The sequence below is a fragment of the Nelumbo nucifera genome, chromosome 1, assembly GCF_055504915.1.
Source record: "Nelumbo nucifera cultivar China Antique chromosome 1, China Antique-T2T, whole genome shotgun sequence".
Classification (NCBI taxonomy): domain Eukaryota; kingdom Viridiplantae; phylum Streptophyta; class Magnoliopsida; order Proteales; family Nelumbonaceae; genus Nelumbo; species Nelumbo nucifera.
In genome coordinates this window covers 182,851,093-182,861,320 of record NC_142649.1, presented here as the reverse complement: position 1 = coordinate 182,861,320, position 10,228 = coordinate 182,851,093, and the positions used below count along the sequence as shown (strand labels likewise).

General features: G+C 40.1%; 1 protein-coding gene across 1 annotated transcript; it reads right to left on the bottom strand.

Moving 5' to 3' along the window:
- Positions 1–3,190: 3,190 nt before the first annotated feature.
- On the bottom strand, positions 3,191–6,098 carry LOC104600192 (putative serine/threonine-protein kinase At1g01540). Its single transcript, XM_010263025.3, has 7 exons — positions 5,245–6,098; positions 4,892–4,996; positions 4,579–4,701; positions 4,309–4,479; positions 4,067–4,196; positions 3,729–3,938; positions 3,191–3,586 (listed from the first exon to the last, which is right to left on the bottom strand). Exons 1-7 carry the CDS (start codon positions 5,814–5,816, stop codon positions 3,422–3,424), a joined length of 1,476 nt encoding a protein of 491 aa, XP_010261327.1. The 5' UTR covers positions 5,817–6,098; the 3' UTR covers positions 3,191–3,421.
- Between the last annotated feature and the right edge of the window lie 4,130 nt (positions 6,099–10,228).

Here is a 10,228-nt window from a genome sequence, read left to right as displayed (position 1 = left end):
TTTATAATTTAATATATATATATATATTATTCTTTTCTTTATAATTTCAATCTATCTCTCTCTTTATTCAGCTGCTTCAACATTAATAATAATAATAATAATAATATAGGCTAAATTTCGGGCCCGGGCCTAGGCTCGGGCTTCGGGCTTTTTATGAGGGCCGGGCTCGGGCCCAAATTGTAGGCCCGATGGTCGGGCCGGGCTTGGGCTCGGGCCTTAAAAAATTTGTTAATACATAGTAAAAGCCTGGCCCGAGCTCGGCCCATGAACAGGTCTAGTTGAGGCAGAAGAATCGGACTTGTATCCTACAACAATCTTGTGAGACTTGGTTCAGATGTTCAGACCACCATACCATGAACCAGCAGTTAAAAATCAAAATGGTTTTTTTTTTTTTTTATTGCACAGTTCTTAGAAATGTTTACTTTGAAAGATAATCTAGTAACCCCATCCACATGTTTATGCCGCATAACTTTGAAAGATAATCTAGAATGAATCATCGATTTTTTTTTTTTTATATTTTATATGAATAAGTTGAACCGAAAGATCTAACCGTTCAAACCATGACCCAATCACTAAAACAATCACCTTCTGTGTAAAGGTTTAAATCGGCCCATGCCGCCTGTGGTCCAACACCACGGTCCGCAAGCCGTGTCAGGCCCGGCACGGCCTAGCCCACAGCCCGGCTTAGCACGGTCTATATATATATATTATATTATAAGATATAATATATTAATAAAATAAATAATTTTTTAATTCTATTATACTAATTTATTTAATTATTGTATATATAAGCAATTGTATACACAAAATTCATATAAAATTAAAATTTTAAGTTTTTTATCAATTTTTTTTTAAATAAATAGCTTTGGCCCGATACACAGACCTGGCCCAAGGCTCGACCCACAAGCCAGCCCGGCCCGCAGCACGGCACAGGCCTATACAGGCCTAGGCCGTGGGCCATGCCAGGCTGATCCCCAAATTTTTCACTGAGGAGGGTGGCATAGCCCGTAACGGACCGCACTTTGTGCAGACCGCCCACGGGCCGTGCCGTGCCAGCCTAGCATGGCCCACTTTACACCTCTACTTATGTGGTTCATTATCTCCAAACCTCCAAATTGACAATCATAAAACCAAATCAACAGCCTTGAAGATTTTCAAGGAGCAAATCTCTCTCTCTCTCTCTCTCTCTCTCTCTCTCTCTCTCTCGTATAGGGGTATAGAAACTTCTAACCACCATCAATTTGTATGAAGGGATAATAGCATATAAGGGCAACTTTTGGGGTTTAATATTAATAAAAGTAATATTTTAAAAAAAAATTCAAAAATAGATTAACATTTTAAAAATAATATCAATAAAGGGCAAAAACATTGTTCATCATCTTCTTCTTACCATTTGTTCACCAACACCACCGTCCACCGCCACCACCTGCCTCCGCCTCTGCTTCCGGCAACTTTACTGGAGGTGGCTAGAGGCAAAGGTGGCAATGGCAGCACTGGTAGTCATTCCTCGGCCCAGTGCCGCCACCGCCACCTCTATCTCCACCAACCTCCGGCAACGTTGCCAAAGGCAGAGGCAACAATGCTGGTGGTCATTTCTCTCCCTAACGCCCCCACCTCCGCCTCCACCTCCGGCAATGTTGCCGAAGGTGGGTGGTGATAGAGGTGGCGGCGGCGCCGGGCAAAGGAATGACCACTAGCGCCGTTGCCGCCACCTCTGCCTCCGGCCACCTACGATAACGTTGTCAGAGGCAGCAGCGGGCGGCAATGGACGGTCGTGGCATGTGGCAATAGATGGCAATACTGATGAATAAATGGCAAGAAGATGATGATGAACAGTGTTTTTGCCCTTTATTGATATTATTTTTACAAAATTAACCTATTTTTGAATTTTTTTAAAAATATTATTTTTATTGATATTAAACCCCAAAAGTTGCCCTTATATGCTATTAAAGCATGCTTGCTCTAGCGAACCAGCCATTAATTACTGAATAACTGTTGTGCTTCTTAGGTAGGCAATTACACACCTTTGGGGCCAGGAGGAATTAACAAAAGATATAAAATGCCCAGCTAAGTTCAGCTGCAAATTCAACTCAACGGCCGGCCACTGCAAAATGATTACACTAATAACTTTCTTTACTATTGCTTTAGTTTAGGAAGAGTGAGTACTGGCCATGAAACTTGGTTGGTAATCGAGGATTCACCAACACCGACAGGGATGTTCGCCTCTCAAAGTACTACATGCACACTCTCTTTCTCCCTTCTCTCTCCACCAGTCTCCATTCATTCACGAAACTGAGTAATTCATAAAAATTCACAAACTGGTTTAAAGAGAACGTGCCACAGTCTGCTATCATTTTCCACTGAACTAAAGGTTGGGAGCTACCTAAAATTAGAGAGTCCATCCAGCTGATCAAGTAGTTGACAGACTCAAAATCCAGCCATTTACAGGAACGTTGAACCAACAAGTCATCAAAATATCAGCTCGGTTAAGTCTTAAAACGCTTTTTACTGACATTCACTTGTTCCATTCATGGATTCATGGTTAGTCCAAGTTGTCTGGTTCAATTCGCTCATATGGCAGATGTTTCCAGCCTACTTGTACCCCACAACAGATAAAAGATAACTTCATCAGTAACATTTAAAGCCATCTTAGTAATTCTTCATTCGCCATGCCAGGTCATCAATAATGCAGGCAATGAATGTAAGATTGATACTTGATAGCAACAACCAAGACTGAAGCCCAACCGCCACCCACCCACCCCCAAAACAAGTCAACTATAATTTTGCTACCAAGCTAGCTCTGGCTGCCTCAACCAAGACAAGAGTTCAGGTTGCTTGGCATGGCCCAACACAAACAAGAGTTGGAGGATCCTTGATCCTTCAATCTCCTCTCAGGCAGCGGATGTTTCAACCTAATTATAGATTTATAGATGAGTGAGTTCCACTTCCCACAACCATCCTACTTGGAATCAGCAATAATGTAATACAACCTCCCTTTTTACTAATTTCTAATGGTGATAGAGTTGCACTTGATGTAGATGACATGAAACAAGGCTAGAACAATGAACCTGCTGGATAATTTTACCAAAAATAAATAGGAAGGAATGACTCAGTAATAATTGAATATGTACGAAAAAACAGCAAAGATCCAATTTTCAATACAGCCATTTGTAATTTTTGCCATCAACAATTTAAAGAATTGTGGTTATTAGGATGATGAATGTACTTTTTCTATGATACAAATGCATCCCAATTCAAGACATCATGGATCCTAAATTGATAAATGAACATACAACAAATGCAAATAATCATTTTCTGATGATCTGGAATCTATTATCAAGAAAAATGGACCAACTGTAGAAAAATGAATTTTCTGAAACTATGACAGATTTAAATTGTCAGCCATCTAATTTACTCATTTTCACAATCTCCACCTTGTTTGATGGTGTTGACTGCTACTGCTTTCCCCTTCACTTGTATCAGAGGCCTTTTCAGCCAACTGTATATTGCCCAACCTTGTAACATCCTGATCCACTGGTGGATAATCACGATGGGAATGGCTAGCCTCTCGTCCAATCCGACGTTCCTGCAAAATAGTAATCTGACAAATAAATGGGTTGGAAGTGGAAGCAGGAAAGTGCAATCACATTATTGATTCATTTCGATATATATATATATACATCAAGGACTTGAGAATTTGGTCTTTTTATAGAAAATATTGGGCATACATCACGTAGTAGCAAATCATCAGCCTCAAGCATATGAATGACATGCCCCATTTTAGGCCTTTTCTTGGCATCCGGATCAACACATCGAAGAGCAACCAGAAGAACCCGTTTAAGTGCCTTTGAAGGAGGCATTTCTGGCAACTTAGGATCCACTACTTGCTCAGACTTTCGGTCTCCAACCATGGCTTTTAACCAATCTACCAAATTTACCTGCAAATTAATGATCAAATTTAAGCAATGCAGGAGTTGAAATAAATGAGAGTCAAGCACACAAAATAAACAAAAAAAAAAAAAAATTGTTACAAGTGGGAGAGACCAAATGCTTCCAAGTTAACTACCTCTCCAGGTGGTCGACTATAATCTACAGGGCTCCGGCCAGAAATTATCTCCATCATGAGTATTCCAAAGCTATAGACATCACTCCTCTCATTCAACATACCAGTACAGGCATATTCAGGTGCTACATAGCTACAAAATCCAGGAATTAGCTAATGGTAGAGTGACAGAAGTAATAGAGTCACAGGATTATGACTGTAAGAGAACCCATAACCATCTCAAATAAAAGAGGAAATGGACTTACCCAAATGTTCCCATCACACGAGTTGTCACGTAAGTCCTTTCAGAGCACAAAAGCTTAGCTAGCCCAAAATCAGAGACCTTGGGGTTCCACTGTCGATCTAGTAGTATATTACTAGATTTTACATCTCTATGAACAACCTTTGGTTCAAGGCCCTCATGAAGGTAAGCCAAACTGAGAAAAAAAAAATTCTCATTTGATTAAATGTGCAGAAAATTAAGTTACTCGGGGGGAAAAAGGAAAAATCCACAATTCCTAGAGAAACTGGCATACCCTTTTGCTGTTCCAAGGATAATGTTCATCCGAATATCCCATGTTAGAGGGCTGACTTGCCCTACATCCCCATGAAGCCACTGATCCAAATTTCCATTGTCTACATACTCATAAACAAGCATCCTAATACAGAAATGCAGGTAAAACAGTATGAAATCTTAAGCATCTCAAGCCTCAAATCAAAACATGCAATCAGCTTCAAGAGGATCTCAGAGACTCAAGCAAGATGAGCAAAAACCCACCACATTGGTATTAAGCTTGTTAATAAAGAAAATTCACCCAAAAGAAAATAAAATGGCAAAAGAAACAGTACCTGTAAGCTCCCTCCACACAATATCCAAGCAACCTAACCAGATTCTTGTGTCTAACACGCCCAATTGCCTCCACCTCTACTTTAAACTCCTTCTCAGCTTGACCCCTGATAAGTGATAATTCACCAGCTTCTCTTGATTAAACCATAAAACAGAAGATCCGAAACTTAACTGGAAACTAACATTTCTAACATAATTGGCACAGAAAATAAAAAGAACCCATTTGTATACCAGTATTTGAGGATGAGAAGTCACAGGATAAGATGCAAAGAAGAGAGCAGCACAACCAATAAGAAAACAGTGGAAACCTAGCATGCATTGGTACAGAGAATAGATGGTTTGGGAAATGGAGTACCTATTGTTCAGCAGGTTTTTCACCGCGACTAGCGTATTATCAGGCAATACCCCTCGATAAACGATTCCATACCCACCTTCTCCAATCACATTCTCATCTGCTAACCCATTTGTCGCCGCTTCAAGCTCCCTCAGAGTATACCAGTGACCCCACCCTAGATGAGAAACCTCCGGCGGGCCCCCAGACATCGATACCGTATCCGTTGCAGTAGTTGAACGAGACTCTCCGCTTGCGTGCGATGAGGGCCTGTCAGAGAACACTACCCGATGCTCCGGCTTGCCAATGTCAATCTGGATCTCGGGAACGGCAGGCGGCACCGGCCGCTGATCCGGAGTAGCGACATGGACGATCTCTTGGATCTCCTTGGAGACGACGGGGGTGTGGTTGGATGCGGAGAGCTTCGACTTGGGAGATCTCCGGCAACGAGACGTGATGCAGAGAGAAAGTAGGAAGAGAACGAGAACGATGAACACTCCAACGCAGATTCCGATGACAACCGATAAGTGAAGACCGAATATTGAGGTCGGCTTGGAGAGTTCTCTGTTCAAAAACGCTGTGTTGTAGACCGACATGTTTGGCGAACAGAAAGGGAAAGAGGGGAAATGTGGCAGAAACAAGAATTGGTATCACGGCCCCTGAAATCGACGAAAATATGAGTGTACAGGTGTAAAAGACATTTTATTGCCAGAAAGAATGGAGGTTTCCGGCCGAGATAGAGAAGCTTTTGTCGTTCGGGCAAGCAGGGTTGGACCGTTGGAGTTGCAGAGGAGTCGGAACGAACAGCGGAGAACAGTCACTAAGATGATCTCTCCCTCTCTCTCTCTCTCTTCTTTAGCCTTTACTTGTTGCTGCTAGTCATTTACGGGAGAAGCGATTTTATCCAAAATTCCCCTTGGGTTCCGTTAAATGACGTGTGCATCCGCAGCCCATGCAAAAAAAAAAAAAAAAAATTGAAATGACCCACTCAACTCCCAACTCACCAACTCTCAAGGAAGCTCCTAATTTGTCTCTACGCCCTATGGGCTCCATTTATACCTTTACCCAACAAACGATCACTTACACGTGGCTAAGGAGCTGGTCCCACCTATTGTAATTGTAGGTAGTGGGGTTCCTGGGCCCACTGCTGAGTGATGATCGCAATCTGTTCAAGATCGTTGAGCATAGTCAGTTTATACTGAATTCATGGAGAAATGGTCCCACTGCATGGTTGCAACATGGTGGGAAGTTGGTATCAGATTCGTTTCTACAAGGCGTTGTGGGCATTAGGTAAGTATTTTAACTGGTGACTAGGGGTGAGTATTATCAAATCGAAAATTTTTGGGCTTGGTTTTATTTATTTGATTATTTTTTGGTTTTGATTAATTCTTCGGTTTTTAGATATTTAAGTTACAGTTTTGATTTTTAGAATTACAAATTTAATTAACTGAATAAACTGAACTAACCAAGTTTTGTTATATAATATGTATATAAGATATAATATATAATATATGTTCTAATATATATTCTCAAAAAATGCCTTTCAGGAAACAACATTGGATCAAAAAACCAGTTTAATCTTTCACTTTTTCTTATTTACTTGAATATTTTCAAACCATTCCATGCAACATTGAATGTCAACATTGTGAGAGAAACTTTTTGAGAAAAACATCATCTCACATTTATTGTAATGGAAAATAACATGTTTCACCTTTTTGTCTACGTGGCACCTAATTGTCACCTAATAATAATATAAAATATATAAGACCTGAAATAAATTTAGGGTTTTTAGTATATAAGGGCAATTTTTGGGGTTTAATATCAATAAAAGTAATATATATAAAAAAATTTTAAAAATAGTTTAACTTTTTAAAAATAATATCAATAAAGGACAAAAACATTGTTCATCTTCTTCTTCTTGCCATTTGTTCACCAGAGTTGTCGTCCGCTGCCACCCACCACTCCACCTCCGACAATGTTGCCGAAGGTGGCCGGAGGCAAAGATGGTGGCGACGGCGCTAGTGGTTTCTCTGTCCAATGCCGCCAGCTCCACCTCTGGCAACGTTGCTGGAGATGGGTGGAGACAGGTGGCAGTGGCAGTAGGCAAAGGAATGACCACCAGTGCCGCCGCCGCCACCTCTACCTCCGGCACCTCCGACAATGTTGTCAAAGGCGGAGGCAAACAGCAGTGGCGGGTGGTGGCAGGCGGCGGTGGACGGTGGCTCGGGTGAACAAATGGCAAGAAGAAGAAGATGAACAGTATTTTTGTCCTTTTGATATTATTTTTAAAAAATTAACTTACTTTTTTAAATATATTACTTTTATTGATATTAAATCCCAAAAGTTGCCCTTATATGCTATTACCCCATAAATTTACCAAATTTTAATGTGTAGCCGCATCAAGAAATCCAAAGCACAGAAAAAGCGTTGTCAGGAAACAGACATAAAACGCGATCTGGTTACTTGCGTTGCTGATTCCTCATAAGCAACACGGCCACCAGAAAACAGTATCCAAGCCAAACACCACCTTGAAATTTAATTTTCTTTTTATACTAGGACTAGGACTAGGAGATTTGATTTGGTGGTAGATCCTGATCAGACCTAACCTAACCATTCAGACACTAATAAGTAGTAACTGTTACTACTAGTACTAGAAGAAAATGACAATAATTTCCCTATATATTCTTTGTTTTGACACATCAGATGTTGATGTGATGATATTGGACTCCAAACTCCAAAGGGTACCTAATTCTCGCAAGAATTCTTACATAATTTTATGGCTCAGGGACGTTCAGACTTACACGTACAGACAAATGAACACGATGTAGAAAATGACATTGAACCATGAACCAGCAGCCCTAAAATGCGATAGTTGGCACCTGCACTGGTTGCCTGCCCATATTTGCAAAATAAAATAAAAAATGGGAGAAAGAAATAGATATGTGGTGGAGTTGAGATTCCTCGTTGCCTCTTTCCATTACAATTCAATTGCTAGATTCTAAATTCTCCAATTGATGGAAAAAGTTTCCTCTTGTATTTCAGAGGTTCAAAGTGATGTCCGAATCGAGGTGGATGCATAACAAATAAGTCCTACCAATATGGATGAACTGAGGTGGAAGGGCGAGAAAACATGTAACTAAAGTGTGGTCAAAGGTTCTAAGGAGGTCTCTGGAGAAGGCACACCGATGCTTAATCAATAGGAGGTGAAAAGATTGGCCGAGCTGAACTATTAAGGGCGAGCTGGTCCAAGCTAAGTAGGGTTGAAGGAGCAAGAAAGCAAGAAGGCTAGGGAGTGGAAGACCTTTTCACCTCTTACTGATTTAAGCGTCGAAGTGCCTTCCCAGAGGCCTCTTTTTCGATACCTCTAGTCATGCTTTAGTTGCAGGTTTTGCTCGGTGCACCACATCGCCCTTCCACCTTACCTTGTCCAAGTGGGCAAAACTTATCTGTTGTGCATTCATCTCAATTCGAACAACATCACAATGGAAAATATGATATACAAAACTAAATTAACAAATGTAGGGTTATAGTTGTGGCTTTTGGGACAAACTTATTTATTTTGTCTCTATGGGGCTACACAACACTAGGGGGAGTCCATCCCAACAAATCCATAACCCCTAACCATGTGCAGGCGGGATTTAATCCCAAATCACTACAATCAATGGGAGACCTTACCAATTAGCCAATCGGCACCTTATCAACCAGCAGGCGACCTTGTTTTCAACATAGAAGGATGGAAAATTTTAATTTTGAGACATTTCAGTTATATTTTACCTTATTTTTTATGAAAAAGAAAAGTAATTTTGTCTTAACCGATAGGATACCTTACAAACTGAGCCGGTTGGTACCGTTCTTGTATATCTTGGGATCTCCTACCAACAAAACATGTTCGAACACCCTACCAACTTCATCTAACACCACACATCTCACCATGAGATTGGAACCCATCATAAAAGTGGGACCCACCATGAATGAGATGTGCAGTATTAGATCATGTTGGTAGGGAGTTGGATCGTGTTTTGTTGGTAGGAGATCCGGACTTTGTATATCCTCAAATTGTCATTGAAACTCTCATCGATAATAGTGATAATGGGTTTTCTTTGTAAGTTGTAGATTAATTACGGTGTGGTGTAAAAAGAAAATAAATCTTTTTTATGAGATTTCCATAGAATTATTTGATAGTGCAATGCCAATAAGTGATCACTTAGCATCACTCCGATTACGGAGACACTGGATCAAACTCGTGTAGTCGTGTATCTCTTCTTTAGGCTCTGTTTGGATGCCAAGAAAGTATAAGATGAGATGGAATGGGATGGGAAAGGATGAGATGAGAAGTGAATTTATGTTCTCAATCTTGTCACCTGTGTTTGGTTTATCCTACCAAATCTGTTTCCCTGTATTTGATTGCTGAGAAAATTTTGTAGGATGGTCGGATTCATTCCATATTAATGAATGATCCATGTAATCTCCATTTTAACCACACAAGACTTGTTTTGGGGATGATATAGCATAATAGTATTTGAACATTGCCATGTGTCATGCTCACATGGCGCAATTAAAATTGGTTAAACACCTTTATTCTATCATCTATTGGTTATCAGTTTTTTTAACATATGATATCTTTTCAATATCATAGTCGGACTTCAAAAGAATAGAACTGGTTAATAATATTCTCTTCCAAATTTTTGTTCATACCGAACCATGAAAGGTTCAAAGACTGAGGAGAAAGGTTCAAAGACTGCAAAACTGTTAATATGAAGATAATGGTTGTGTTTTCGATCTTATGCTTCTTTTTTTTTTCTGTTCTTATCTGTAGACGCAAATCATTAGTGATGAGACTTGGAAACTTATAGACGGAATTTGGGATACAAGAGTTGAGGAAATTAAGAAGGATGTTATGGTGGAGATTGAGGAAGATAAAGAGAAACCACAACTTTTAATGGCTGATATATGCAATAAACAAGGGTTTATAGCAAAGAAGGGTTTTAGATCTGCGCCAAACCAATAG